Source organism: Gorilla gorilla, chromosome X, assembly GCF_029281585.2.
Source record: "Gorilla gorilla gorilla isolate KB3781 chromosome X, NHGRI_mGorGor1-v2.1_pri, whole genome shotgun sequence".
NCBI lineage: Eukaryota > Metazoa > Chordata > Mammalia > Primates > Hominidae > Gorilla > Gorilla gorilla.
The window spans coordinates 41593361-41605669 of NC_073247.2; the positions used below are offsets into that span (position 1 = coordinate 41593361).

The 12309-nt window shown below is 40.2% G+C and overlaps 1 protein-coding gene across 1 annotated transcript; it reads right to left on the minus strand.

The window, feature by feature from the left end:
* Nucleotides 1–6797: 6797 nt before the first annotated feature.
* FTHL17 (ferritin heavy chain like 17) lies at nt 6798–7762 on the minus strand. The gene has a single exon (XM_004063962.4). It carries the CDS (start codon nt 7649–7651, stop codon nt 7100–7102), a length of 552 nt encoding a protein of 183 aa, XP_004064010.1. The 5' UTR covers nt 7652–7762; the 3' UTR covers nt 6798–7099.
* Between the last annotated feature and the right edge of the window lie 4547 nt (nt 7763–12309).

Sequence of the window (12309 nt, forward strand, 5' to 3'; positions counted from 1 at the left end):
AAAACAGTATGAAGGTTCTTCAAAAAATTAAAAATAGAACTACCATATAATCCAGCAATACTACTACTGGGTATATATCGAAAGGAAATGAAACCAGTATGTCAGAGAGGCAGCCGCACTCACATGTTCATTGCAGCATATTCAGAATAGCCAGGATATGGAATTAACCTAAGTATCCTACAACAGATGAATGGATAAAGAAAATGCGGTATATCTACACAATAGGATACTACTCAGCTACAGGAAGAATGAAATCCTGTCATTTGCAACAGCATAGGTGAACCTGGAGGACACAGAAAGGCAAACACTCTACGTTCTCACTAACAGAAAGACAAACACTGTACGTTCTCACTCATATGTGGAATCCTGAAAAGTTGATCTCATAGAAATAGTAAGTAGATAGTAGTTGCCAGAGACTAGAGACTGGGAGAAAAAGGAGGATGGGAAATTACAGTTAGAAAGGAAGAATTAGTTCTGGTGTCCTGTTGCACAGTAGGGAGACTATAGTCAACAATAAGGTATTGCATATCTCAAAATAGCTACAAGACAGAATTGTGAGTGTTCTCATCACAAAGAATTCATAAATGTTTGAGATGATGAATATTTAATTATCCTGATTTGATCATCACACAAAGTACATGCATATCTAAATATCACATTGTACCCCATATACGTGCACGATTATTATGTGTCAATTAAAATAAAAAAGTTATAATTCATTGGCTTCTCAAGATGTTCATTTTTAAATACGATTTATCTAATAAAAGGGACAAGGACTCTGGAAAATGGCTAATTCTACAGCTGGGGCAGGGAAAATGCATCATGAGTCTGGAGCATATCGTAGTGCTAAAAAGTAAGGAAATGCTACATACATACACACAGAGGATGAGACTATGTCAAAGGAAAACAGGAGCCAACTGAAGGATCTCCAACTGGCCAAATGTGGAACAATTTGAGGAACAAAATAAATAATGTAGTTCTGAATTATAACCCAAAGTACTAAATAAATATCCATGAATCCATAGTGAGATAAATAAATGATTGAATAAATAAATGGGAAAGAAGGTACAAATTTTTCTTATAGAAGAATTCCAAATATTGTAGGTAAATACTCTGTCCATCCAGGCGGTGCTCCTCCTCCTAGCCTCTTGAAGGTGAACTGGACTTGATGACTCACTTTAAAGAACAGAGTTCGGAAAGGGGATAGCAACTTTAAGTGGAGAAACCTGGCCAACACCACTCTAACCGAGCAATAAATGTTAAGATCGCCAATGATAAGTCATGTTCATGTCATGTAGACTCAATGATAGGATGTGATGAGATACACACTCCAGAGGTAAAGTGGCCTTTTTCCCCAAAACCCAGAATCTCAGTCTAATCATGAGAGCAGCACCTGACAAATCCAAATTGAGAAACATTCCACAAAATACATGATCAGTAGTCTTAAAAGCTGTGAAGGTTATGAAAAATAAGGAAAGACTGAGACAGAGGAGACCAAGAAGACATGACAATTAAATGCAACATAGAAAGCTGGATTGGAACTTGGAACAGGAAAAGAACGTCAGTGGAAAAACTTGTGAAATCTGAATACAGTGTGGGGGTTAGTTAATAGTAATGTGCCAATTATAATTTCTTATTTTTGACAAATGTACCATGGTTCTGTAAGATGTTAACATTACAGCAAACTGGGGAAAGGATATGCAGAAACTGTACCATCTTTGCAATTTAAATATAAAATTTAAAATTATTCCAAAATAAAAAGGTTATTAAAAAATCATGAGTCCAAGTAAAACCCGTCTGTGGATGAATCTGGCCTGAGGCCTTCTGTTGGATCCTCCGGTTTAGAAGGAAAATAAATGTTCCCATGACATTGTTCCCCTGAATCATCAGAGATCACAGTAAACGACCAGCCCTTAACTTGAAGATCAATCCTCCGTTACACTTAGATGTATAATCTTTTCTTTCCTCCTGATAAATGTCCTGATCTTCCCTCACTTCTACATATATATATACACATATATACACACATACATGTGCGTGTACATACACATATATACACACATACATGTGCGTGTACATACACATATATACACATACATGTGCGTGTACATACACATATATACACACATACATGTGCGTGTACATACACATATATACACACATACATGTGCGTGTACATACATGCACACATATGTGTGTATATACGCATATGCACACAAATGTGTGTATATACGCATATGCACACAAATGTGTGTATATACGCATATGCACACAAATGTGTGTGTATACGCATATGCACACATATATGTGTGTATACGCATATGCACACATACACACATATACACACATGTATACACATATGTGTACATATATAGATATATGTATGTATATACATATATACATGTATGTATATGCATATATGCATATACACATGTATGTATATGCATATATGCATATACACATGTATGTATATGCATATATACATATATGTATATGCACATATGCATATATACATATATGTATATGCATATATACAGATATGTATATGCACATATGCATGTATATATGCATATATGCATATATACATGTACATATATATATGCATATATACGTACATATATATGCATATATACATGTACATATATATGCATATATACATGTACATATATATGCATATATACATGTACATATATATGCATATATACATGTACATATATATGCATATATACATGTACATATATATGCATATATACATGTATATGCATATATGCATATGTACATGTATATATGCATATATATGCACATGTACATGTATATATGCATATATGCATATATGTACATGCATATATGCATATATATGCGTATATACACATATGTACATATATGTATATGCATGTATATATGTATACATATGCATATATACATGTATGTATACATTTATATATGTATATATACACACATATACATATATGTATATACATGTGTAAATATGTATATATACACACATATACATATATGTATATACACGTGTATATACGTATAAACATATACACGTGTATATACATATATACACGTGTATATACATATATACACGTGTATATACATATATACGTATGTGTATATACATATATACGTATGTGTATATACATATATACACGTGTATATACATATATACGTATGTGTATATACATATATACACATGTATATACATATATACGTATGTGTATATATATACGTATGTGTATATATATACACATATATACGTATATATATGTGTGTGTACATATATACACATATATACATACATATGCACATATATGTATATATGTGTGTATGTATATATATATATATATGTTCTTTCTCCTTCCTGACATGCTAATGTAATGGTTGGAGCTGTAATAGCCATGTGGATCATGAGATGACCTTTGTACTGGAAGCCCTGTTCAGTGGAACAACAAGATAATGTATTTTATCAAATCAAACATACTAATTTAAGGCACATCATTATTCTATGTACCACACAAAAAGAAAGTGCTACCAACTAAATTAGAACACAGTGTTTTCTTGTCCCTTAGATTTTTAAATTTCAGTTACTGGAAAATCTCTTTTACACTTATTTAAGCACAGACTTTTGTTATTGAAGCACTCTTGTGTGTACACATAAAAAGGAAACTATGTGCTAAATAAATTGTTTCAAGTACTGCTAGAACTTCTTCAGATTCAAATTTCAACTCTTCTAAATCACTTCTGTACTCAGAATCATTGATATCTCTTAATATCGTCCTCTGTGCCATCAAGCGTGCTGGTGACGCAGTATTTTTTAAAAGAGTACACTTCTAATTATCTCCAGGATTTTTTCTTAGCCAATGATATCATTTTGTCGAGTTTTGCAGTGCATCCTCAGGCAATGACAGGTATGGCTGACAGTGATTGTAAGATACATCCCAATTTAATGTTAAAATGTAAGGAAAAAAAATATGCCTCTTGGAATCCATGAAATGTGATTGAAAGCTCTTCCACAGTAGCCCTGAACTGTTTTCTTCCATACTTCTTTTATACATGAAAAAGAAAACCTATCTTTTTTAAGACTCTGCTTTTCTGGTCTTTGTTACTACTCATAACCTAACCCAAACCAAACGGTCACAGGATTCCTAAAAATATGATAGCCATTAGTACTTTCCTTTCTTACTATACCTCATCCCACTCCTATAGCTCCCTTGACTAGTGAATCAAGGTGTAAATTTCTTTCCTTTTACCTTTCAGGTGTCCTCACACTTTGCTAATATGATTACTCTCATTTCACCTTTCCTTTCAGCTTTCCTGAGGCAAATTCTCCATCAATATTTCTCTGAACCTGAACTCAGGACTGCAATAACAACAGCAACAACAGCAACATCAAATTATTTGTAAAACAAAAATTATTTTAAAATCTGAAACATAGTATCACTTTCAAGGTTACAGACAATGCTTTTCTCTACTAAATACTTGATTAGATATGTCTCTCAGGCTTGTGAAAAGAAACTGTAATTGCTGGTAAATGAAAAGCAAAATTAAAGGAGAATTTAAAAATCAGAAATGTAGAGCAAATTTCCAGGGTAGAGAAGATTCAGGAGAAATTAATGGGTGCTTTGTACTGCTTGTCACACACATTTCTAAGAAAAAAAATACTTTTCCTTTTTCTGGAAAATGAAGTACAAGTTGTCAGTGACAACCATCTATTAAGAAATTTCCTTTTGTGATAGAGTGAGGGTTTTTCCCCCAGAGGTAAATTATTCAACACAGTTAATTTGAATCTGTGTTTGAGTCTGAGATGAAGTTATCAATTTTACCATTTTCCCTCAGTCCCAATACTATCATTGCCTGAGACTTTGGTACCCATAGCAACAGCCACTGTTTCGGACATCATTCCCCCAAGCAATAGAGCACAACGAATGACTGACAAGCATCCAGTCGTATGTCTCAGGGTGGTATTTTTCAGGGCTGGAAGGCTGAGGCACAACTCACTCTCAAATATTGAAAGTCAGGCTTTCAAAGAATTGGGAAGGCTGTGTGTATGTGGGAATGTGGCCCACCTGTAAGAAGTTTGCTCACTCCTTTTGAGAGGAATGTGGCAAGGGAGGATGGGAAAATGAGGAGACTTGCAGCGATGGATAAGGTCAAGACATTGAAAAGTGCCAGTGGGGCCAGCTTGGTCTAAATGTTTCTCATGCTTTTCCCACAGTTGCCCCACATATTCAAAAGGCTGTTTGTGGACCCTAAAACTGAACCAAAAGGAGGGGATTTAGGACATTCATGTTTTTGTTGCAGTGGAACAAGAATAGAAACAATTGAGCTGCCGCTTTACCTAGACTTCCCAGCCAGGGATTCTGAAAGAAAAGCTGTGAAATGTGACACTACAAGTAGTGGCATGTGATAGGCGCTGGAGCGTAATCACAATCCTCTTTGAGTCTTGCAGGTGAGGAAATCCTGCTTTTCTGGGTAAAATAAAAGGATGTAGTTCTAAGTAGACTTCTCTGCATTATCCTGGGGTGTCTCTGAATCACAGGAAAGGGAAAAATGGAATAAAGAGCGGGCCTCGTGGCCAAGATGAAACAAGTCTGACGTCAGCTGTAGATCTCAGTAAAGAGACCACAACAGGGAATGTATAGATTACAGTACACTGTGCATGGTAAACGTACAGGGCTTCTCTGTCCAGGCTTTGAGATGAGCTAGATTTGCAGATAGAGCATGTGTGTTTTGTAGCCACCCCATTTACCTGCTGTGCTTGAAGAGAAGCCACTGACAGTGAAGACATGTGGTGGATGGATGGTGCACTCTGGGGATTTCCAGCCCTAAGGCCTTCTTAGGTATTCAGTGCCAACTCAGGCAACAGTGTGACTGTCTGTTTCAGGGAGAGTACCTGAACAGAGGGGTTCAAGTGTACAGGTGTTGGCTGCCTTCCTGTGAGGTGCCCTACTACCTCATATAGTCTGTTACTTATTCTGAAGGCTTCTTTCATATGAGAAGGATTTTGGCTGAGGTTTAGAAGCTGTCCCCACCCTAGGCTGGAAGGCACATCTGTAATTAGGAGAGAGACTACAGTGATCAGGGCTGTCTTTAAGAGTGTTGGGGGATTTCCCTCCCTTCCAGGGCTGGTTATTTGGCTAGATTCCCAGTCTACCCACACAATCTTCTTTAACCCGTTGATATACTTGCAGGGTAACAGAAAGAAAAAGGAACATGGCATCAGAAGATCGAGGTTCATGTCCAGATTCCACAACTTCTTGCCTGTATGGCCTCCCTTTTTGTCACTAATAAAGTCATGATACTTGTCCTTCCTTCTTCCTGAGATTCTTGTAAAAACAAAGTACAACAATGTAAATAAAAGGACTTGGACTTGCAAAGTGCCATTTTAGTTTGTCAGCCCCTTGGCTATGGGGAAGCCAGCTTAAGGCTCCCACTACAACTGTCACCCAGAGTGAGCTTGCCAAAGAGGTACCCTGCTGTGCTGTCACCCAGAGCCCCCACTTGCTACTCAGAATCCACAAACATTAACATTGGCATATTTTAATAAACTACAAGTTTTCATGTAAAGTTGAAGACCCTTTGTTTATTTTAATCCTTGCCCAATCCCATTTCCTTCACTTCTTCCCCAGAGGCAACCACTATGATGAATTCCAGACCACGTTTTACACTTTACCGTGCCCATGCACCCACAGCCACCAGGGCCCAAGAGTGACCACCCCACCCCATCCCACCCCACATACCCTGGTAGTTTACAAAGGGAAGACTAATGTGTTTTCCAGGGGCCCATAAAATACCATTCCGCTCCACCCCTGCAAATCCTGAGCTGCATGCAGATGGGGCAGGGGTGGGTGGAGAGACTGCTGGATACCTACTTTAAACCTGCATGGGGATTTGCCCTGATTCCTAAAAGGTGAGAGTTGCAGGTGTATCAAATGGACACCTTTATTGCTTTGAGAACCAGATAACTTTATTGCTAACAATGGTAAAACTGAAAGATAAAACTGAAGAGAACGTTCTGAAAGGGCAACATGCACGCCCCGCCTAGTGGCCTGACCCAGGGAAGGGACCCCGTGGCTGTGGGGCCCATCTGGGCTCAAGTCTCTTTGACGCGGCCGCCCAGGGTGAGCTTGTCGAACAGGTACTCAGCCAGGCCGGCTTCCGGGGAACAAATCTTGCGCAGGTTGCTCACGTAGCCACCCAGCTCTTTGATGGTCTTGACTTGCTCGTGCAGGTAGTGGCTCTCTAGGAAGTGGCAGAGCTGGAGGTCGCCCTTCTCCACGGCCAGCTGGTACAGATCCAGCAGGCTCTGGTTGACGTTCTTCTCCAGGTGGAAGGCGGACTCCATAGCCACGAGCCCGCTGTGCCAGCCTTGGAGCTCTGTCTTCCTGATATCGTGAAGGCAGATGCGGCTACCGCGCAGGTTCTGCAGCCTCATCAGCTTCTGGGCGTGCTCCATTTTGTCGTCCGACAGGCGCAGGAAGTAGCGGAAGAAGTTCTCCAGGGCCACGTCGTCCCGGTTGAAGTAGAAGGCCATAGACAGGTACAGGTAGGAGGTGTAGAGCTCCAGCCTGATGTGGCTGTTGATGGCGGCCTCGCAGTTGGTGTCGTACTTCTGGCGCACCTGCGACGGCTGGGCGGTGGCCATGGCGGGCAGCGCAAGTGCAGGCGAGCACACGGGCGAAGTCGGTGCGGTAGCGAGGGCAGCAGCTGAGGTGACAAGAATGGCGGATAGTGAAAGGCGGGTGTGCGATGAAACCGGAAGTGGGCAGTGGCGACCGTTAGGGAGGAGCGCGCTCTGTCGGTGGGGGGAGGGGCGGCGGGGGACAGAGTTGCGGGGCAAGGGGGTGGGGGCACAAGTGCTGACTTCCGTCGGAAATCCCGGCCACTTGGCGCTGAATGTTTCAAGACCATCTTTTAAAAATAACTGCTCTAGGCCGGGCACGGTAGCTCACGCGTGTAATCCCAGCACTTTGGGAGGCCGGGGCGGGCGGATCACGAGGTCAGGAGATGGAGACCAACCTGGCCAACATGGTGAAACCCCGTCTCTACTAAAAATACAAAAAAAATTAGCCAGGCATGCTGGCGCGCGCACCTGTAGTCCCAGCTACTCGGGAGGCTGAGGCAGGAGAATTGCTTGAACCCAAGAGGCAGAGGTTGCAGTGAGCTGGGATTGTGCCGTTACACGCCAGCCTGGGCAACAGAGCGAGACTTGTCTCAAACAACAACAACAACAACAAACTGCACTATTGAGATACAATTCCTCTGCCATAAAATTCACCCTCTGAAACATTTCCATGGTTTTTAGTATATTCATGAAGTTGTGTAACTATCACCCCATCACCAAAAATCTAATTTCAGAACGTTTTCCTTATTCCAAAATGAAATCCCCTACCCATGAGTAGTTACTGCCCATCTCGCCTCCCTCACGGGCCCGACAACCACAAATGAAATCTCTGTTTCTAGAGATTTGCTTACTCTGGACATTTCAAATACATCATACTATATGCGGCCTTTATATGGCCTCTTTCATTTAGCATAATGTCTTTAACTTTTATCTTTTTTATGGCTGAATTATATTTCATTGTATGGATATACCACATTTTATTTACTCATTCATCAGTCGATGGGCATTTGGGTTGTTTCCATTTTGTGACTATTATGACTAATGCAGCTATGAGGATTTTTATAATAGACATATGTTTTCAACTCCCTTGGGTATATACCTGGGACTAGAATTGCTGGGTCATATGTTAAGACTCTGTTTAACATTTTGAGGAACTGCTAGACTGTTTTCCAAAGTCCCCTCATCATTTTACATGCCCACTAACAATGTATGAAGGTTCCAACACTGTCATTGTCTTTGTTGTTGTTCTAGTGGATGTAAAGTGGTATCTCACTGTGGTTTTGATTTGCATTTCCATAATGGCTATTGATGTTGAGCATCTTTTCATAGTCATTTGTATCTTCTTTGGAGAAAACTCTATTCAAGTCCTTTGTCCATTTTAAAATTGGGTTATTTGTACTTTTATTGCTGAGTTTTAAGAGTTCTATATATATTATGTGTGCAAGTCCTTTTTCAGATATATGATTTGCAAATATTTTCTCTCATTCTGTTTTTTTTTTTCACTTTCTTAATGGTGTCCTTTGAAGCACAAAGTTCTTAATTATGTTCAATTTTTCTGTTTTTCTCTTGTCACTTGTGCTTTTAGTGTCCTATCTAAGAAACCATTGCCTAATTCAAGGTCATAAACATTTATGTCCAGGTTTTCTTTGAATAATTTTACAGTTTTAGCTTTTATATTTAAGTTTCTAACTCATTTTGAGTTAATTTTTGTATATGATATGAGGTCATTGTCCAATTTCATTCCTTTGTGTGTGGATATCCAGTTGTCCTAGCACCATTTGTTGAGAAGACAATTCTTTCTCCACTAGATGGTCTTGGCACACTTGTCAAAAATCAATTGACCATAGATGTATGGGTGTATTTCTGGACTCCCAATTCTGTTCTGTCAATCTATGTGTCTAAACTGATGCTGGCACAACACTGGCTTGATTACTATAGCTTTGTAGTAAGTTTTGAAATTGGGAAGTATAGTCATCCAACTCTGCTCTTCTGCAGAGATTGCTTTGGCTATTCTGGGTCCCTTGAATTTCCTATGAATTTTAGGATATGCTTGTCAATTTCGTTTTGTTTTTTTTTTTTTTTAAAAAAAACCCAGCCTACTGGGATTTTGTTAGGGATTGCATTAAACCTGTAAGTCATTTGTGGGAATATTGGTATCTTAATATTAACTCTTCTAGTCCATAAACATGGGATGTCTTTTAATTTATTTAGGTCCAGGATGTTTAAAAATAAAGATTTTGATTTAGGCTGGGGCTCCAAATCAGAATTTCTAAGCATCTCAGGTGATGCCAGACCACATTCTGAGTAGCAATGCTCTAAGAGGGAGGAGGCCTCTATCCCTTATCAAGGTTTAGAGATAAAGAGGACACATATATTGGACTCCACAAGCAAAAATGCCTGCTCTCACATCACAGACAATGCTTGTGCTATTTATTATACTAGATGTAGTTTTTTGTGGGAAAGGGAAGAGACCTTTCTCCTATCACAAAAAATTGTGAAAGACTTTAAAATCAGCAAAAACAATTTCCTGGATGTGGTTTTTAGAGTGCCTTTCTGGGTTATCTCCACCTTTCATTGACTTAGAGTTATTTTCTAACTCTTCAGATTGTAGAAAACTAATAATAATGCAAACAATTCTTGTCCACAGAAATGCAAATAAATGTCTGGTGAAATGCAATTGATTTTTGACTTATTTTGCATCTATTTGTACATTCCTTATTTCAATATTCCTTATTCCTATATATGTATGGCTCTTTGAATTCTCCTTTGAGCCATTTGTAACATCTTACTGGTTTCTTCATTAATTAATAAGTTAAATAAAATGTTTCATGCACATATTTTATATTTATATGAGAGTCATGATTTTACTTTTTTCCTCATAATTATTCTTTAGCACTCCCCAGGTCCACCCCCACCCGACCAGGAACACAACTGAAGCCCAGGGAAGTTGACTTGGTAAAGTGAGCACTTTTATGGGTTGCTCACCTGAGATATGATTCCAGAAAATTACTTAGGACCTAAAGGCATAGAATTCCTGACTGTGGAATTCTATATGGACTATGGAAAGATAGCCTCTCTGAGGAGAAGGAGGCAGGGAGTAGTCCAGGGTTGTAGGAGACCAACGAAAACTAGCAGAGGAAGTGGATATCCAGGGAGCAGACCACAGAGGTACCTCACCAGCAGAACACTGTAGCCACAGTGGGGCTGGGGCTGGCCTGATGCAAACTGGGGAGGATAGAGAAGTAGGGGTGACCAGTAAAGGTCTGTAGAAAACTGGAACCAGCTGAGAACCAGGGAAGTGATGAGAGTTTCCAGGCAGAGAATGTAGTTAACAGAGATTTGAGGGGTGGAAGGTTGACTGACTCAGATGGGAGTTTGACAGGCTGAGGTTCATGGTCTGAGTAAAGTTAACCCTGGGAAAGAGGTAGGAACCTGAGCTTTTGGAGCCAGGATGAAGGATCCTCTCATCAGCCCTTTTGTGCTCCCTGAATCATACCCCTGGAAGGGGTGTTCGGATCCACAGATACTAAGAGTGTGGAGTATCCAGGACTGGGCCATGGGCTTTATCTTCCAGAGAAGTTTCCTTCCAGCCGGTGATCAGATGTAGGGACGCTCTAATGCATTCTTCTTGGCCCTACTATGGGACAACTTTTTAGCACAAAGGCCGTAGGACAATGGTTGCTCCTATTTGGTTGGACACTACTGAGACGTCCAACACTCACACCCATACCATATTCTAAAGAAGAAAATGCTCTTTCCAGTCTCTAATTCCTTGCTGTTCTGATTTTGGGGGAAAAAAGAAGAATCACTGTCTTGAGGAGCAAAGGAAAACCCTCAGAACTTAGACATGCCCATTGTATGTAAGTCGATGGCTGATATTCGTCAGTTAAATAGGAATTGTTTCTAAGGTTATAACTTTTCATTTCTATTCAGTGTGCTGAATAATCTCCATCTACCTCTCTAAGACTACTCTCTGCTTTTCTCCATCTTACTTGGCACACTGGGAGGGGGAGGTTGACCTGTATGTACTGCACCCCTAGGTCCCTTGTGCTGTCTGGCTTCTAGTTGCATTCAGTCAACGGGAGGCACTGGCAGGATATGGGAGGGCAGGGGAGGAGTGAAGTTGAGGTATTTTTTCTCTTGGCTCCATCTCTTCAGGGCAGATAATTAAGAGGCGCCTTTATTTCCCTTTTATACATTTTGCTCCCTGGATGCAGTAGGACCATTCTCAGGATAGGCCTTCTGCAAACATTACTACAAAGAGCAGGTATTCTTTGGCTCAAGTTTAATGCACAGCCTAAGAAATTCATGGGGTCCCAGAAACCAGTGTGTAGCTGGACGTTCCGTCAGGCCAGAGGATCAATGGAACTGATGGGAGAAATAAAGTACCTGACTTAGGATAGCTGCGGGCCAAAATAATAACGGCATAGGTGGGACTGCCACCCAAGATTCAGGCTCCAGCTTTCTAGTTTATGGATTTTCTTTGCTTTTTTTGAGATGGAGTCTTGCTCTGTCACCCAGGCTGGAGTGCAGTGGCGTGATCTCAGCTCACTGCAATCTCTGCCTCCCGGGTTCAAACGATTCTCCTGCCTCAGCCTCCCGAGTAGCTGGGACTACAGGCGCGTGCCACAACGCCTGGCTAATTTTTTGTATTTTTAGTAGAGACGGGGTTTCATCAT

Coding starts and splice junctions, on each gene's coding strand:
- FTHL17 (XM_004063962.4), bottom strand. CDS start 7,651: ATGGCCACCGCCCAGCCGTCGCAGGTGCGCCAGAAGTACGACACCAAC.